Genomic DNA, 18573 nt, shown 5'->3' with positions numbered 1-18573 from the left:
ATCGCTAAGCGGTACAATCCGAGGGTAATTTAGCAATAGATGGAAAGAAAATGCACATACTCTTTGGCTCAGCACCTTCACAGCTAGAAATTTATGTACAGATGTCTTGCCTGGGTGAGCAAAGATGCACACACAAGGAGTTCACTGCTACGTTATTAGTTATGTCGAAGTATGAGAGCAACATACATGTCCTCCAATGGGAGACTGTTTCAATAAATTTTGGGTGAGTCACGTGACAAAGCCCTGGGAAGAATGAGACAGAGCTCTGTGCCCATACACAGAGCTGTCCAAGCTAAATGAGAAAAGCAATTGGCACATATACCGGGGGGGCCAAAAAAACGTATACACATGACTTGTTATCGGTATATGTTATCTTTTGTTATCAGTATATATTATTACAATTTTAATAGTTTTTTCCTTTCTTAAAATGTGAATGTGTATATATATTTTGGGGCACCCTTTGTATATGCTGTATATGCAGGGGACATACCTAGACCATACTCAAGAAAACTATGGACACTGATTATCTATTTGGAGGGGGCCCAGGTAGAGGAGGAGGAAGAAACTTTACAACATGTATTTTAATTTATACTTTTTTTTTTTTTGTAATTTAGAAAGTTTAAAGTTTAAAAATGTTGGAGAAGAGTTCACATTTCTCTAGTTCTCACCCCAGGAATTGTATGTATGAGATCACTTTCAGAAGGTCCGCCCCAGAGCTAAGGGGTCACTTAAGAGGTAAACGGGGCTTTTCACTCATTAATTTTTTTTATTGTGGTAAAACATAAAATTTGCCATGTTAACCACTTTTAAGTGTACGACTCAATGGCATTAATTACCCTCACAAGGTTGTGCAACCATCACCGCTACCTATTTCTAAAAGGTTTTCAACACTTGGGATCCTTTTGACCTTGAACTCTGTGGTGTAAGGTCTGTGAAGGGCCTGCCCTCCCTTCTTAGGGAACCACCTGTGGCCCAGGGCAGCTGAGTGGTCCCCAGTGGGCTGGATGACAACCCTCAGCTGTAAGCGCCTGGCTTTGTTTCTGTGTGCTCTGGGCACACTTGGGGAGGAGGTATGGGGCTCTCTTTGAAAGGGGGCACCTAGACCTTCCGTGCCTCTGAAGGTCACTGAGGGTCTGGCTGTGAGGTCTGGGTCATGCTGGGTCCCCCTGCTGCCTGGCCTCCCCTCTCTGGGCTTCAGTTTCCCCCCAGGAGGAACAGCGAGAATGGGGCCTCACCTTGGCCTGCCTCTCTGCCTTTCAGACATTACAGCTGCCGCCCTGGCTACAGGTGCCTGCATCGTGGGCATCCTCTGCCTTCCCCTCATCCTGCTCCTGGTCTATAAGCAAAGGCAGGTGTCCTCCAACCGCCGTGAGTATCCCTGGCCTCCTGGGAGGGGTGGGGGTGGGAGTCACCTGTCCCAGCGCCAGCTCAGCCCCTGGAATGGCAAGGTCCTTTCTGTTCCAGAGATGGGAGCTAATGTAGTCCTAGCAAGGGGCTGCGCTCAATGTCGGAGAGAGGAGGGACCCAGGCATGTCATGTTCAGGGCCTAAGAGCCCACAAGCCCCAAGCAATGCTGGCTTGGCACTCAATAAATATCAGATGATGAATGAATAGTCAGATGGAGCAGTTCAAATTGGTTTATAAAAATGCTGCCACTCAGAGATCCTTTGGAGACCTGCTTTAATGTATGGGTGGGCTTGTTTTGTTATTAGCATAGCAATGATCGTGACAAAAATGACCTTGGGATTATCAGAACTGGAAGGGGTCTTGGAAATAAGTTAGTTCATTTCTCTCCTTTTACAGCTGAGAAAGCTAACATCCATGGGGTTAAATAACTAACGAAATGGTACTCAGTAAGTAGGTGGCAGAGCTGGCACTCAAACTCAGAGCTTTCAACTCATGCTTTTCCCAGGGAATATAATCCCACTATATAATAAAAACACTCATTAGCATAAGCGCCATAGCCAATAACCCCCTTCCTGTCAAGGGTGTTGTGCCAGGTATTCTTCATAATGACTCTGAAAGTTTGGTCCTATCATTGTTCCCATTTTATAGCTGAGCAAACTGAGGCACAGAGAGGTTAAGTAACGCACTTAAGGAACTGCACAGCAAGTAAGCGATGGAGCCAGGGTTCAAGTCAGGGCCACAAACACCTTTACACACTACTTTGCAGGTGACAGTGCCCTTTGCCCTTGCTCTGACCCCAGCCATAAGCCTCAGCCAGTGGAGTCCTCCAGGACCAAGAGGGTGGGGAGTCCTCTGCCCTTGGCACTTGCATTGCTTCCCCCACCTCTTCCCCTCTGCCCAGCAGCAGAAGGCAACTGAGGGAGGAATGCTCTGTCACCAGGTGGCTTTTGGCTCACACCTGATTTCCTTTGGCTGGATCTTCTTGACTTGTACCCTTCTCTCCTGTGGGTGCAATCTGGAACTCCACAGTGGGTCACTCGGGCTGTGGCCACCTCTTCGTTACTCTCAGGACTTCCATATATTTCTCACAAAACCTACCACAGCCCACCTACAAAATACCCTGAGGTTAGGAGTGGGGGGGGGGGGGAGGGCAGGTAAAGCAGTTGGAGAAGAAAGAGGAACCGAGGGGCTCAGCCAGGAAGAGAAATCACTGCAGAACTGCCATCAGCTCTTGCTCATCTGTGTAGTACTTCTACGGAGGTGGCGATGGGACGAGGAGGGAGACATGCTCGCTCAGCTTGGCTCCCAGATTTTAAAGAGGTGCTTTCTGTCCCCCTTACTCCAGACCACAGTGCTGCCTCCATCAGGGAACAGGAAATGGATGGTGGAGGGGGGAAGGAGGCTGTTGTTCCTGCCTTCCTCACAGGGTACCAGAGGTTGGTCCAGGGCTGTTTCCCATGTCCCAGGCTGGAGGAAGGAAAATCAGAGATGGGACATCCCCAGGCCAGAGCACCATGGGGGGTGTCCTGACAACATGGGGAAACTGGGGTCAGCCCCTAATATCTCGTACTCCATGCACTGGGACACCTCCATTCTGAGGGCTTCCCAGGGGAAGGGCCCAGGAAGGGACCGATGAACTGGATGCTGAAGAACTGGACTGAAAGAGGGCACAAGTGGGTACAGGGGGCCGGCTGGGGCAGTGCTATGATCAATGTTGAACATCCTTGAAACTAAACAAACCCCAGTCCTGTGATGGGGCCACTTCACAGCATCTTATCCCCAAATTTAATATGCGATAACAGGTGTCAATACTTTCTCTTCTAATAAAAGTATTTTTGAGGCCAGTCACTCCATCCCCTCCAAAAAAAGAAGAAGAAATGAGTTGTATGATTAAAGTCTTTAGAGACGGACAAGAAATGCCAGAGGGGATGATGCTAGAGAAACCTGGTATAAAACGGAGAAGGAGCGGAGATTTGGGTCATTTTTCTTAATCTAGACTCTAGAGAAGCAGCTGCTGGAGTTAAGGGAACAGAAGTCACCTGGGAAACGCCAGGGGTCCGGCCATAGGACAGAGGCTGAGTGGCCTGGAGCCTGGTGCGGAGGGTGCACTCAGGCACGAGCCCCACGCGGGGTGGGTGGGGGGGAAGAAAGCGAAACTGTTGGGAGCATGGAGGAAGGCAGTTTGCTGCAGAGGCCAATGGGTGTGGAAACCTGCCCAGTAGGAGATGGAGACTGGTTTCCCCAGCTGCAAAGTGGGATGCACAGTCCTTTCCCCAAAGGGTAGATGAGAAGATGAGGGACCGTAGAGCACGCACACAAAGCCTGATGTCCTGGAGTCCTCGGTAGACAGTAGCCATGAATCCAATACCGCAGAGATTTCAGGAACTTTTGTGCAACTTCCCCGTGTGTTCTGTTGTTGTGCCCCTCCCCCACCATCTATTTCCCCATTGTAATCAGCAGTAAAGCTCCTGAAAATGAGAAGGAGCTGTAGGAACACGGGGAGCTGCAAGAAAGAGGGAAGTTGGGGCTACTGAATTTGGTTGGTGTTCAGTTTGGGGGCGTGGAGAAACCCAAGAGTGGGGCAGGGTGGCAGCAGCTTGGATGAGGAGCAGAAAGTAGTGGAATGGCTGAGAAGTGATGGGGTGTCAGGCCCCCTAAGATTCCTCTAAGAGACATCACCTCTGAAGCCACTCTATTATGCAATGTGGAGGATGGGACAGAGAGGCCCAGGAACCCTCTAATTAGGAAACGACCTTGCAACACTTCCATGCAGTAAATCATAGCTAAAGACTATACCATAGCAAATGTCCAAACAGGAAACAGCAAGTTCAGGAGCCGGGCCTTAGGTTGATACTTAAATCCTGAAGGTCTAACACCACCCAAGTCAAGCCATAGGAGAAAGTCTTGGCTGCCTGTGGTCTCCTGGTGACAAATGCCCTACACACGTATAAAATGCAGCCCAAGTTTCACTTCTCACTGGTCAAAATGGCCACTCACTGAGGCCTCACCTGCAGGATAAACATGCAGAGTACTGCTGAATGGGCCTCCCGAGTGAAGAGGCGTGGGATCCAGGGCTGAGCACAGCCCTGCCTGGGCTTGTTCCCGATGCCCCAAGGGCCTCTGCCAGCCATGGCAGGGATGCTCTGGGGAAGCGTTCCCTGTGTGACCAGTTTCTCTGTCTGTCCCTAGGTGCCCAGGAGCTGGTGCGGATGGACAGGTAAGGCCCATGGAGACCTTCTTGAGAAAACTTCCGGCAGCTGCCCCTGCCCCAACCCAAAGCTTGACTCCCAGGGCTTGTGGCTCTGTACGGCAATGTCTATACCCAAACTGTGGCTGCAGTGAATGCAGAAGGGGGAGGGGTAGCTTTTAGCCATGACAGACAGTCTGCCTCTCCTGGCTGCCACAGTATCCTTTTCCCTCTCTTCCCTGGTAACAGGTTACACCACAACAGGGGTCAGAACACAGACATGGCCTCCCTGGTCCTCCCTGTGCCTTGGGCCAGCTGTCAGGAAGGACATATTTCTGGGGAGTAGCGCCCCTATTTAGCTGCCAGCACAGCTGGTTAGAAGAGTATTTGCCATCTGCCACTGAGGCCCACACATCTGTGCCTGCCAGTCGGCTGTTCTCCCTGCACCCCTCACCCAGCAGGCTGAGCTCATATGCTTCTTGGATAAGCCATGCACCCGTCTTCAGGGCTTAGTGGTCAGTAGCTGGGGTGGAGGAGGGGAAGAGGGAGGAAGCAGCTGAGCTGGGGCAGACACTGAAACATGCAAGGGAGGCCTGCACACCTGGAGGGCAGGCTCCTCCCTGCAGGGCACTCCAAGGAGAAAGCTATGCGGCCACAAGGGCAGAGCCTGCCTGGGCTCAGCATGGGGCAGCAGGGCGGGATGGAGTGGATACGGGGTGTGTGCTGGTGCATCCTGGGCAGGAAGCTAGCATGGAGCCTGGCACACAGGGCGTGCTCAGGAAGGAGCCACACTCAGGAACTGGCCCTGGTACCTGCAACACCAAATCCTCTGGGTGTTTGAAAGGGATGATTTTCAAGAGAGGTCCAAAGAAGTCCTGCTAGCGATCCTGCTAGAATCTCAGAGTTAGAGGGGTCTTTAGAGGTTGTCCAACTCCCAAGAGGGAAGAGGGGAAGAAACGAGAACCTCCCTTCAGCTCAAGACCAGCTGTGGGGACATTCCATCCTAATACCATGGACTCTACTGACCAAAGAGAAACTTGTCCCAGGTTCCTGAGGCTGGTGTCCTGGACGTGCTCCTGACCCTGGGCTTCCTGGCGGCCCAGGGCAGGTGGTCAGGCAGAGCTGGGGTCAGATGCCCTCAGCTCAGGGCAGGTGGGAGAGTGCAGTCCCTGACCTTTTCTCTCTGCCCTGGATCCTCCCTTTCTGCTGGGAGAGACTGTTGGGTCCTGGAGTGGGAAGGGAGCAGAGTAGTGTGTGTGGGGAGCGGGGAGGGCGGAGGCCCAAAACCCAGGCAGCACAGATGACCTTTGGTTCTGATTCTCTGGCAGCAATGCTCAAGGACTTGAAAACCCTGGCTTTGAGGCCTCTCCGCCCCCCCAGGGGATTCCGGAGGCCAAGCCGAAGCCCCCATTGTCCTACATGGCCCAGCGGCAGCCTTCTGAGTCTGGACGGCACCTGCTCTCAGAGCCCAGCACTCCCCTGTCTCCAGCGGGCCCCGGGGATGTCTTCTTTCCATCCCTAGGTGAGTGCTTCCCAACCCTCCCAGCACTAAGGCCTGCGAGGACTTGCCCTACTGTTGGCCTCACTCCCCACCCGCCCTGGGGAGTCCTCACAGCTTCCTGGTGTGGCGCTGGAACCCATTATTCACTCCATTTCTCCTTTCTTTTGCAGACCCTGTCCCTGACTCTCCAAACTCTGAGACCATCTAGACCAGCTGGGGGCCAGTGGGCAGCTGTGGCTGGGCCTGGGGCAGGTGCATTTGAGCCAGGCTGGCATTCTGAGGGGTCCCTGGGCCTCACCTCTGGCTTCCTCCCTCCCGCTTCGAGTCCAGATTCTTTGAGATACCCCGATGGCCAGATTCTCAGCCTCTCTGGATGCCACATGGCAGAAGAGAGAAGATGTTGGATCGTTCTGCTTATCTCAAGGACGGTGGGGTGCTGGGATCCCACTCCAGAGGCCTGAAATTCACCAGCTACAGATGCCAAATCACCTACATCCTAGAAGCCCCAGAATTTCCAGCTCTTTGGCAGCCTTTCTTCCTAGGACACGAGCCCTGGGACTTGCCAGCATAGATGGGAGAAGATGGGCACTGAGCAGACCCCCAGTGCCACCCTCCCAGGAATGAGACGCAGGACGAGATGTGGACAGATTCTCCCCACTGTGGAGGACCGGCTTCCCCGTCTCGCCTGAGGCTGCTCATCTGTCAGACTCACTCTGTAACCACGGAGCTTGGGGCCTGCCCGCCCCCAGGCACAGGAGCCTTTCCCAGCTGCCTCCTACCATCAACCTCTTCTAGGAGCTGTCAACAGGTTAAGCAAATCTGGGGCTCCCAGTGCCTATACTTTGGCCCCCAAAACAGGAAGTACACAGTGGGGCACTGTGGCCATGGTGAGCCAACTGGCATCTTGGGCAATGGAGGCCAGGCCAGAGGTTGCACTACCCACCACAGACAGGGGTGAGGCAGAGCCAGGGGCCTGCTGGGAAGGTGAGTGGGGAGGGCTCCATTTCCGCTGCCTTCCCCCTCGCCCTCCTCCACTTCTTAGCATGGTCCATAGAGAGGGTGACCACATAATATATTGTCCTAACTGTGACACTTTTGAGCATGAAGAGGGGGGTGCTATTAAAAACTACACAGGCAACAGGTGGAAGCCCTGTGGACGGATTGTAAGAGCTGGGTTTAAATTCCTACTCTGCTTCTGAGGTGCCTGAGGCCTAGGGAGCCCTCCCCTCTCTCCGTCTTCTGTTCCATTCAATCTGCTGAGTCTTCCCTGCAGAATGACCCTGTCAGGTGGGAGGAGCAGGACATGTCCATAGGAAGGTTTGTGTCCCCTCTGCTCTGCACCCTCTGTTCCCATCTCCCTCTTCAGGGCATGATCCAAGTTTGTTTTTATACACAGATACAAGGGGGGTCCTATGTGGAATTGCAGTTAAAGGGCTTTAAAGCATGGGGAGGAGTGGGGCAGTCTCTGTACTCTCTGGGGTGGAAACAGAGCCTGTGGGGCCTAAGAAGGGAAGGGGACAGACTGAGCTGGGCAGGAGCCCGGGCACTGACTGGATGGTATAGATTCAACTGGGCATTTGTCTGCCAGCAGCCTACAGTGGCTCTGCTGAGCTGGGCCTGGGTGCCGAGAACCAGGTCTGCAGGCCAGGATAAGGGCCCGACAGGCAGGGAGAAGCCCACCTGATTGCCTGGCGGGGGGAAGGGAGTGGGGACTAGAAGAAAGGAGCAGCTCCAGCTGCAGCGTGTCCCAAGACCTGCAGCTGGAGCCAAGGAGCCCCCTGGATGCATGGCATTGCTTCCAAAGCTCCCTTGTCAGGCCCAGGGGCGTTACCCGATGTGGGGTCCTGCCTGCTGTGCCTGGAGGCCTTGAGGAGGGGTGAGCTCGGACCTTGAGACGGCACTGACATTACCAGTGGCCAGAGCACCAGAGCCCTGGCTCCCGCTTTGTCCTTGGGGGTCCCCTCTTCTATTCCGTCTGCTGCCATGAACACTTAGTGACAGTTGCCACAGAAAGAGGGTGCTGTTTTCACAGCTTGTGGGGGCCCACGGGGCAGGGATGGGGAGGGTGACACCTGCTCGGGGCAGGGCCAGGCTACGTCTGGAGTTGGACAAGCCCACAGAGCAGACTCTCTGTCCCCTAGCTCAGAAGACTGCTCCTGCCCTACAGGGAGGCCCAGCGCTCAGCTTCTGACCTCGAGGCAGAGACAACCTCTAAGAACTTGGCAGCCAGACCCCAGGTCGGCTGCTGCTGTGTGGAGGGAGGGAAGACACCCCAGAGCAGAAAGCCACACTTCCTCTCTAGCTTCCTCCTGCGTGGCCTCTTCGTTGGACCCTTACAAGCTGATGCATCTCAACTTGGTGGTTTCCTGTTTTCAGTGAAATTTACTCTGAGTCCCAGGCTCCATCTTCATCCATGACCACACACCCCGCCCCCCAGCAGCCCTAAAGGCTCTCTCCCTGCTCTGGTTGGGGGGGGGGGGGCACTAGACCAGCCCTCTGTGCTCACCCCTGGAGCTGTGGTACTTTTGCAGACGCCAGCTCTGGTGGCTGGTCCCTAGGGCGCTGGCTCAGCACCTGTAGGCTGAGGCATATGGAATCGAATAGGGAGCGGGAACATGGCGTCTGCTCCAAGGGGCTGGGAGTAACCCAGGGCTTCTGGGAAATCAGCTGCTGGGCAGGTGGGACTGACGCAGGAGGCTCATGCATCACAGCACCGTCTGAAGCCCTGGGAAGGCGATCTGGGCTTTTAGGCACCATGTCATTGTTAAGAGATGTGTCAGGAATTATGAGGCCTGTAACCCATCTCCCAACATTCACATTTAATAATGACCTCCTGCCTCTATCCCCTCCAAAGGAATGGAATATCCCTGAAAATATGCTATAGAGGCCACTGGAGATGTTGCTGTTGGGGCAGGCTGGCCCTGCCAGGGGTCTGTGGTGATGGACAATGGGGTAAGCGCCGAAGAACGGCAGCCTGCTTCTCAAAAGACCAGCCCTGGGGCTGCCCTCTCTCCTGCCTGGCCTCCTACACACAGTAGCTGGGGCAAGGGGCGTTGATGCATTGCCTTCTTTAGGGAGTGGTCTGTGGTGGGAGGACTCAGGAGGACACAGTGGGGCTGGGGGTACAGAAGTGCTGTCATTCTCTACCCCCATTGGGCACTGTGGGAACACTGCAAGGCTGGCCTGACTGCGCTGGGGCCGGGCTATGATTTGCTCAAGGAGCCCAAAGCGAACAGCAATAGGGCAGAAAGAGGAACTGGGGTTGCCGGCAAGAATGCTGGGTGCAAAGGCCTCTTGAGAAGGAGACACTCACAGCTCAGCTGAGAGTCTGTCCTTGCCCCCAGCAGGCATGACCTGTCTAGCACCTTCACTGTACCTGCTTTGCATTGTCGCCTTCCTTTTCTGCATGGATGCTGTGGGTTAGGGTTAGGGTTAGGGTATGAGTTCCAGGAGGCCAGGGGGTCCAATAACAGCTTGCCCTTTGAACTTGGTTGCAGAACTGATAACTGAAGCATAGCCACCGGGTGATGGGCTGAACCCAGATACCAGAATTCTGTTTGCTGGGCCACTCACAATTGTCAGGGTTACTTCTGACTTTTCCACCAGCTCCAGTTTCCCAGCAGCTTTGTCTGGGCCTGGTGGGATCTCATCAACAGCAATAATTTCCCTGAGCTTGTGCAGGCCTGGGGAAAGAGGTTTCATTTTGTTCTGCAGTTCTGATCTGTTGGCATGGCTTCCTGGACTATATGTTGCGAGGGATTCTGAAGTATCCATATAGCTTAACAAGGAAGTGCTGACATCAGCAATGTCTACCTTGGGCACAGAAAACAGAAGGGGCAGTATGTGTGCCACATGTTTCCCTTGTGCGTTTTAATACTCTGTGCTTTCCAAACAGTTTCACATGTGTTTACTTCTTTGATTTCCCTGTCGCCCACCAGAAAACCCTGGGAGGCTTTATAGTCCCCATTTAATGTACTGGGAAACAGGTTTCAAAAGGTTTGTGTCTTGTCACCACACGTGAATGAGGAACTGGGACGAAAGGCTGGGTCTCCTGCTTCCCAGGCAAGCGCTCCTTCCTCTTCATTGAATTGAATAGCGTTACAGGCCAGCACTTGGACTTGCTTACAAGATACAGCAGGACCCGGGGAGACGAACCTGTGCCCACATGCCCGTGGCTCCACTCCTTCCACATCACTGTGCCACTCCCCTTTCTGCCTGGCAACTCTGAAGCCACAGGGCTCCTGATCTGTGTTCTGGCCCGTGCACCCCACTTGCTTGCAGTAGGGGAGGCTGGGGAAGGGGGAAACTCTCAGTTAACTGCAGAGCCCCAAGGTCTCTTGGAGGAACAGAGCCTGTTGCATGTGTGGCATTTGAGCAGCTGCAGAACACCCCGCAAGGAGCAAAGCTCAGGGAAGGGTCTGAGTTTAGTCACGCTGGGCCAGAGAAGGCCGGCGTACTCGATGAGCAGCATAGGGAAGGGGCCAGGCTGGGGTTTCCTGAGCTTGAGCCAAGGGAAGCAGCAGCAGCAGGGTCCAAGTTTCATAAACAGAAGAGCCCTAGGCCCTAAAGATCTGAGGTGAGCTGTCAAGAGCAGTATCCCCAGCTCACAGATTTTCATAGGGCTACTGCTAGCACTTCTTATATGAGAAGTGGGTACATGTTCTGTCTTTCTGCCTGGACAGGTGACTTTTGCAGGGCCCCACCAGGCTGAGAAGCCAGGGCTGGTTACTTGGGATTGTCTAACCTGCTGGCTGTGATCTGTGTGGCAGAAAGGCCTGGTCAGGCCCTCCGTCTACCCATCCCCCTGCCAAGGTGCCTCTGTGGCTGGGGCGTAGCTTCTGACCTCCACGTTGCCTTCCGTCCTTCCTCCCGCCCAGCCCTTCCTCTTGCAGGGGCCTCCCTAGAAGCCACGTAGAGCCCTCCCCCAAGCCCGGCCTCCCTTCCTGTGGCCTGCAGCTAGCCAGATGGCCAAGGCTGTACGATGACTTCCCCTGGCTGGATGGCACACCATTGTGTGACAGGCCTGGGCTGGCCTGGATGCCCCTGGCCGCTGCTCCGAGCTCTGGGTGATACGGGCCTGAGAGTTGGGTGCAGATGGTCTAGGTTGTTTGCAGGAATGTCTGGCTTTCAGGGAACTGGGGGGGACGTGGGGCCCCAGGGAGCAAAGAAGAGATGCAAGGGCTCAGAGACAAAATTTCTCATGGTTTTGGGGAGGCTCTTGGTAGCCTAATCCCAGACCCCTTACTTACAGTGCCTCATCCTTTAAGACGTGGATGCAAACGATGCCTTGTCCAGAAAACCTCCCCTGGCTCCGGATTCTGTGCTCCTAGCACTCGATCACATCACAGAGCGTCAGCTCGCTGTTACATATCCATTTCCCCCACTACACTGTGGGCTCCTTGAGGGCAGAACTCTATCAACCTCATCTCTGATTCCTATGCTCTAGCACGCGCCTGGCATCTAGTTAGCACTGAATGAATGAATGAATGAATGAATGAATGAATGAGTGAGGGCTGGCTTGAACCAGGCAGATAATTGCAGGTAGGTGTGTGGGCCTGCTGGGCATCTCTGGACCGACATGTTCAGGTGGCACCCACCATCCTCACCCACATTAGACCACGGTGACTTTGCCTGGACCCTCAGGATGGCTGGTCTGATGCTGCTCAGGGCTCTGGCTGGTCCAGGAGGGGTTGGGGTGACCCTATTCCCTGAACAATCATCCAGTGAAATCTGTCCAATAGTAGATGAGGGTTCTCCTCTGGTCACCTCTGGGTTGGCCCTCAGTTTGTGTTTAGGGGCACTCATGAACCTGGGGGGGTTCACTGTCCAGAGGTGATAGTCTGGTCAGTGGAAGCGAATCTTCAAGGGTCCAGTGCTCCTTGGAGGCAAATGCCAATCCTGACTGGGCACTGGCTCAGGGCCCTAGCTTGCTAGCTCTGCCCCATCCCTACCCTAGCTTAGCAGGGCCAGGAGGGAGTGGAGGAAGTGCTTGAGAAGTAGTGGGACCAGCCGTTAGGGCATGCCCTGGACAGAATATCAAGGAGAGAGACAGAGCGAGCGAGAGCCCTGCTCTAGGCTCTGAATGATGCCATGGGCCTGCACTCCTTGAGGCTCCCCAAATCCACTCCTCATTATCACTTGTTCTTAGGCCTTTATTCAGGCTGATGCCCAGGGCCAGAATATGATTCCCTCCTTTACTGTGTGAACTATGACTGATTGAGAAGACAGGTGTCACCTCCTCCAGGAAGCCTTCCCAACGCTCCTCAGTGCCCTATCTGCACCTCGGCCCCCACACATGCCTCCCTTACTCAGCTGCATCTCCCTGTGGCAGGGACCACATTGCCTTCATCTCTGTATCTCTGGTGCCTGGCACACAGTGGGCATTCAAGGAACATTGGCTGAATGAATGAATAAATAAACGATGAATGAACAAACTATGCTGGGGTGTCACTGCAGTTCTTCACTGTGGTGTCCCCTACAGAAGTCAAATAAAAGAGATCTTTCCCAGCCAGAAGGAACAGAAAAGAAAAATTGAAGGGATAAATTCTTTTGGACTTAAAAAGTTTCCTCCTATAAATCTTTTTCCAGCTGATGTCTGATGCTCTTTGTCTGTATTATGGTATTTTAGCCAGAAGCCATATATGTATTCCCCTGGTGATGGCCTCAGGGAACTCCATCCCTGATCCTAGTCATCCTGCAGGCGCTTTCTGGGAGCAGTGCTGATGATGGTCAGGATGAGGAAGGAAGAGAAAGGGAGACTGCATTTCTCACCACCCAGCTTTCCACGCTCTACCAGGGAGCTGGTACGGGCCGAGATCCGCTTCAAGGACGGCAGAATGTCAGGGACCCTATGTTCGGCGGCAGTGCTCCTGGGTTTCCAGTGGGCTAGGCTGGGTCTCTCTGGAGGGTCTGGTCAACAGATGGAAACTCTTTCTGGCCATGGGGACCAGTCCCAAGTTCTTCAGGGACTGCATGGGTAGTGGCCCACCCATGTTGGGTGGTTAAACGTGGCTGGGGTGATTTCCCAGTGAGAATTTCCAATTCTCATTTCTTCTGGGGACCAAAAGGAAGTCAGATGTTGCCTCCCAAACTCCAGGTTTTAGAATGTCATGGGTCTCACTGACTGCTTCCCTGGGAAACTCTAGGACTGTGGGGTGTGAGGGAGGGGGCAGGGGGGTGAGAGTGGTGTGTTTACTGGCCTAGGTCAGGATGAGGAAAATGCTATCAGTTGCCCATACAAACTCTATTCTCTACCTCTTCCTCATTAAGAGCCCTGCTTTTGTTTGAGACAGTGATGTACCTGGCCCCCAAGTAAGCCAGTCCTGAGAGTCCTGTCTCATTTTTCCCACCCTCCCTTGCAGCCAGGGTGTCCACGGGAGCCTATTCTGGCTAATGAGACATTAGCAGAACTCTAGAGAGCAGTTCTAGAAAATCTTTTGCTTTCCTGACAAAGGGGCGGAATGGCTTGCATAGCTCTTTGTCTTTTTGCCATTTCCCGACTTGATGCTGACACGATGGCTGGAGCTATAGCAGCCACCTTGCAATCGCTGAGGGAAAAGCCAAGATGCTTTAGCTCTGACACCATTGAGCACAAAATCGACTTGTAATTCTCTCCATAATTTCTGTTATGTGAGAAAAAGGCATTCTGATTTATTTACGACTCCATAGTTAAGTTTCTGTTACTCGTAGCCAAACACATCTTCTTATTGGAGAGATGACCAAGCAGATTATTCAACCTGAAGACAGGTGCAGTTAGGGAGTCATTATGTCAAAACCGAGTCCCTTAATGTCACCACAGTAAATTATATCTTCCCCGTCCCCCTCCCCACCTTGATTAGTTATATGTGTCCTGTAAACGTGCCTCTGTTTGGCCCACTGGGTGTGAATGGCTGAAGGGATTGGGGGTGACACTGGGCAGCCATGGTTGTGGATGCCTGTGGGGTGCCCAGAGCCAGTTCCATTTCCTGGGCTCCTCACAACGTGGTTTCCTAGGTTTGGGCCCCTTCCACCACCCTTCCCCAAGATACTCCAGATAAAGAGGCCAGCCCACACCTGCTCCGACCCCACAGTCCACAGTGAAGGGGTCTAACATTGCCAACTTTTGAGGGCAGAGGGACAGAGCTGAGGCTTCATTTACAATCAGGGTCCCTAGGGTGGACAGATTATAAAAATATCCCAAATCCTTTATACCTCTCTGTATCTACACTCTTTGCAGTGTGACTTTGTAGCTCATTCCTTCAAAGATAGAGTTTATTTCCCCACATCTTGAACTTAGGCTGGCCTTGTGATTCCTCTGGCCAACAGAATGTGGCACAAGTAACCTGTTCCAGTTCCGAGCTTGGACCTCAAAAGCCCTTGCATGCTCTGCTGTCTATCCTGGACCCTTTCTAGCTCCACGTGAACAAGACAGGTTAGCCTTCTGGAAGAAGAGAGAGAGGTGGCTCCTTTGCCCTGTCACCCAGCTGATCGTCAGCTGACCCCCAGAAACACAGCCATCCAATCCTCACACAGCTGCCCCCTCAACACATGCGGGAGCCCAGCCGAGAGCAGAAGAACCGCCCAGCTAAGCCAGGTCTCAACAGCAAGCTTGCAGAATCAGAGTGGAATCAATGGTTGTTTTATGCTTCTCTGTTTGGTTTGGTTCGTAAGGTAGCATTATTGTGGTGATAGATAGCTCACACCGTCGTCCTCCTCCTGGCTTACCAAGCACTTTCCCAGACATGAGCTAATTCAATTCCCCCAAAAACACCTAGGAAGGAGACATCACCTCCCTTTCGCAGATGACAAAATTGATATTCTGAGAGGTTCTGAGTTGTTTGCAGCCATGTGACCAGCTCACAGTACACCTGGTTTCAAATCTTCTCCTCTCAGTTTGCAAACTGCTTCCACTCCAGCTCATGGCCCCCAGACTGTCTTGCCATCCAGCCCTGAAGTCCCCCATCTCCTTCTTCAACCTTGCAAACCCTGATCATTGCCTTGGGTAGCGTCCCCTCCCATTCAGCATTAGACCAGACCACAGACACTGTCCCCTTCCAACCCTGACACACTGTGATGGTGTATCATATCATACCAACACGAGGTAGGGGGAGAGGCCAGAGGACACCTTTTCCTACTTGTCATAGAAGCACCACCATCTGGGTGAGTGTGGCCCCACAGGCACAGAGCTTGGCAAGTGGAGTGGGGGCTGGCCAGGCCCCGAGGTACAGGCTCAATCTATACCATCACACAGAGCTGCTCCGTGTGGGCAAAGAGGACTGGAGGCTCTGAGTGGCTGCAGACACAGGTGAACTAGCACCCTAGCTTTGCCCATGTCAGTACTCATAGGCCGTCGGGCTAAAGGCAAGATGAAGGAGCTGTCAACGGTTCACCCACAGCACAGCACTCCATTCCTCCCATCTTGCTCCCCTCACACGGAAGGTGGAGCTTCCCCTCTCCCTGCCTCCCCGCCCCTTGGCCACCAGCAATGCTCACCGACAGCGTGGGGGTGCCCTCATCCTCCACAGTCACCACCAGGTGGTAGAAGCTCTGGTGCTCGCGGTCGGGCGGGGCAGGCCGTGTGGTGATCTCACCACTGATACGGTCCATGCGGAAGGTCATGTCCTGGTTGCCCTCGGTGATGTAGTAGGACAGGACACTGTTGATCCCAATGTCACGGTCGGTGGCTCTCACCTGGACCACCACGGTGCCCCCGCCCACGTTCTGCAGGGAGAGCAGGAAAGAGGTCATTGCAGATTCAGTGGCGCAAAGTCTAGTACCTAGACCTCCGGGAAGCTTTGCTATCTACCCTGCAGCCATGAGAAGGATGAAGATGATGGCGGAGAACGTTCTGTGGACACCTACTATGTGTAGGGGCCAACTCCCTCCTACAACCCAGCGAGTTAGGTCCTGGTGTCATCTCCACGTACAGATGAGAAAACAGAATGTTTGCAAGTCACACAGCCAGTCAGTGGCAGAGCCAGGGTCTGTATCACAGGGGGCAGGCCTGAGAGCTGGTCTCTAGGTCCCTACGCCCTCCTGTCTTCATGAATGTCCAACCTGGCATGGTATCCGGCAAAGCTGGGGCAAAGATTCTCCTGGAGGGGCTCAATTTTAGGACCGAAGGAGTAATGCGTTGTTTCATTTAAAACAGCTCTCCCAGGGTAAACCTCAGTTCCCTGTTGGTGGTGAAAAGCCACTATCTCTTTCCCTCTCATCTCCTCACCCCTACCACAAAATGATACTGCATTCCGGGACCTGGCCTAGGTGTTAGTGTTAGAATTATGAATGAGTAAGCCATTGTGACCACCCTGAGGGATGAATGGGCCAGGCGGACATTTAAATGGGTGCCGCGTGGTCGGCTCGGGCCCACTGTCCACCATGGATGTCCAGCTGTACGGCCACTGGAGCTGCCCTCACCTCGTTCACGCTGACATTGTATCCAAAGGGGCTCTCGATTACTGGGGGGTTGTCATTGACGTCCAGGATGGTCACTTGTAGGATATGGTCCTTCTTCCGTGGAGGGGTGCCACGGTCAGATGCCACAATCTGTAAGGAGGGGGATGACCAGAGTCAGGGCTGAAGGGCAGGGGAAGGTCAGGAAACTGGAGTCTAACAGGGCTGTCTGCTGGGGAGGAGGAGAGGGAGGGCAGAGACTCGCTGGCCCATTCCTGCCCCCAGGGGCCTTGCCAGCTCTGGGCTTTCCCCAAGGCTTTTGCCTTCTGCCCCATGCTGCAAACGCTTGCCCAGTTCTTGTCTGACCTGGGACCCTCATTTGCGATGTGACCCTCTGTGCCCAATCTTCACCTCCTGATCCTACCCGACTGTGTTCTAGGCTGTGCCAGCCCCTGACCGTGCCCCTGGGCCTGCAACCAGACCCAGGCCTTATGCCTTTAGCGTCAAAGGCCCCTTGTTTCATGCAGATCTGAACTCTGGCAGACAGAGAAAGGGCCTCAAAGAATCTTCAGCAATGAGCCGGAGCTCTCATCACAGCTTGAGTCTGTCCCTGGGAGCCTCCATGCTTCCCGGCTGCCTGCAGGGCAGCAGGCGTACTCTAGGGATTCAGGCCCCTGCGGAAGCACAGTCCTGGGGTCCCCAGAGACCCTTCTGTAAATATGCCAGCCGCAGCAATTCAGTAAGACTGTGGACCTTCCTGACTCCTCACCTTGCACTTATTTCTCACCTCAGCAGAGGCAGGCCAGGCAGGCGGATTTCTGCCCACTGCACAAGAGGGGAAACTGAGGCCTAGACAGAGTAAACAACTGCATTTGCGGAGCAGTCAGGGCTCCACCAGGCTTTGTCTCCTGGCTCTCCCAGCAGGGACAGGCACCTCTGCTGCTGCCTCCTCTGGCTCTAGAGCCTCCTCCCAGGATGCCTTCTCCCGGGTCAGCTTCATGCATGTTCTGGGCCTGCCCCACAGCATTTGGTGACAAGGAGGTAAGGTGAGCACCAGGGTACGCTGATAGGCCACGTGCTTTTCTGGACGCCCCCCCCCCCCGAGGGGGCCGGTGCTCACCTTGAGGATATAGTGGTCCAGCTCTTCTCTGTCCAGGGGCCTGGCCACAAACAGTTCACCAATGGAGTCATTGGTGGTGACGATCTCAAAGGCCCCCGCGATGTTGCCCGAGGCCAGGGAGAAAACCACCTGTCAGGGAGGAGAGAGTCTGAGGGGGAGGAAGCAGGGAGGACAGGTGGCCAGGTCAGGCCAAGGGGCACTCCCCTGCCCAGCTGGGCCCTCTGCTCCGCTGGGCATTGGAGAAGAGAACGTGTTATGCAGAAGAGCTTCTGTCCCTCAATGGGGGGAGCAGGCCCATTGAGGAGGAGTGGGGTCCCGGCAGGTTCCTGGGCGGGGTGTCAGCACCCGGGCCTAGAGGCCAGAAGGCTGCTGAGTCCCACAGCACTGACATTTCCCAGGGCCGGGCGGGAAGTACGGACGCCTCTGGAGCCCGTGAGGAGCAGGCACAGGCCCTGGTGTGACACGGATTCTCTTTGGCCCTGTCACAGGGAGCGCTCTGCATAAAGGTGATGAAGTTCACAGCCTCGAGGACAGCTCCCTGGGACAGGTAAACTGGTCACACAGCTTACAAGTGCCCGAGGGAATGAGGATTGGAGCCCACATGCTTCTGGCCCCAAAACCACTATCTCTCGGTCCCCCAGAGGTGTGCTAGTCCTTTTAAAGGATGCCCCCCAATTCACGGGGCAGATCAAAGCAGTGTGAAGACTGAAGTGCTCTGTCACCCCTTCTTGTGTCCTGGGGGGACCCAGACCTGGAGCACGGGGAGCATGGGACGAGGGCCTGAGAAACAGGAGGGAGGGCAGCTTGTCTTCTCTGGGACCTGGGGCCGCGTGGGGAGGGCTGGCCCCAGGGCTGGCACACAGGGCGAGATGCTATACAGTTTGTGCATGAAGGTGATGAAGTCACTGGGAAAGCTGAACCCGCACGGCTTGCAGCTGGCTGTGGGGGGTGAGCTGTGGCTGGCCTTCGGGGTCCATGTTCATTCAT

General features: G+C 54.3%; 2 protein-coding genes across 5 annotated transcripts in view; one reads left to right on the top strand and one right to left on the bottom strand.

Annotated features, from left to right (window-relative positions):
* VSIR (V-set immunoregulatory receptor) overlaps window positions 1-12532 on the top strand; it is a 29609-nt gene extending 17077 nt beyond the window's left edge. Inside the window, exons 4-7 of one of the 2 annotated variants that reach the window (XM_019745850.3) lie at window positions 1261-1368; window positions 4597-4624; window positions 5923-6116; window positions 6266-12532. In XM_019745850.3, the coding sequence (XP_019601409.2) occupies window positions 1261-1368; window positions 4597-4624; window positions 5923-6116; window positions 6266-6303 (368 nt within the window). In that variant the 3' untranslated portion in view covers window positions 6304-12532. The remainder of the gene's footprint in view (window positions 1-1260; window positions 1369-4596; window positions 4625-5922; window positions 6117-6265) is intronic. The other variant, XM_074339567.2, reaches the window with a different exon arrangement.
* The window catches only part of CDH23 (cadherin related 23), a 393436-nt gene that overhangs the window by 54377 nt on the left and 320486 nt on the right, over window positions 1-18573 (bottom strand). For all 3 annotated transcript variants that reach the window (XM_088792050.1, XM_074339561.2, XM_088792049.1), the window contains 3 exons: window positions 17587-17715; window positions 16491-16619; window positions 15567-15794 (listed from right to left, as the gene is read on the bottom strand). In XM_088792050.1, the coding sequence (XP_088648176.1) occupies window positions 15567-15794; window positions 16491-16619; window positions 17587-17715 (486 nt within the window). The remainder of the gene's footprint in view (window positions 1-15566; window positions 15795-16490; window positions 16620-17586; window positions 17716-18573) is intronic.

The sequence above is a fragment of the Rhinolophus sinicus genome, chromosome 15, assembly GCF_057876585.1.
Source record: "Rhinolophus sinicus isolate RSI-liver-muscle chromosome 15, RSI-T2T, whole genome shotgun sequence".
Taxonomy (NCBI): Eukaryota; Metazoa; Chordata; class Mammalia; order Chiroptera; family Rhinolophidae; genus Rhinolophus; species Rhinolophus sinicus.
This window is presented reverse-complemented; position numbering and strand designations above follow the sequence as displayed.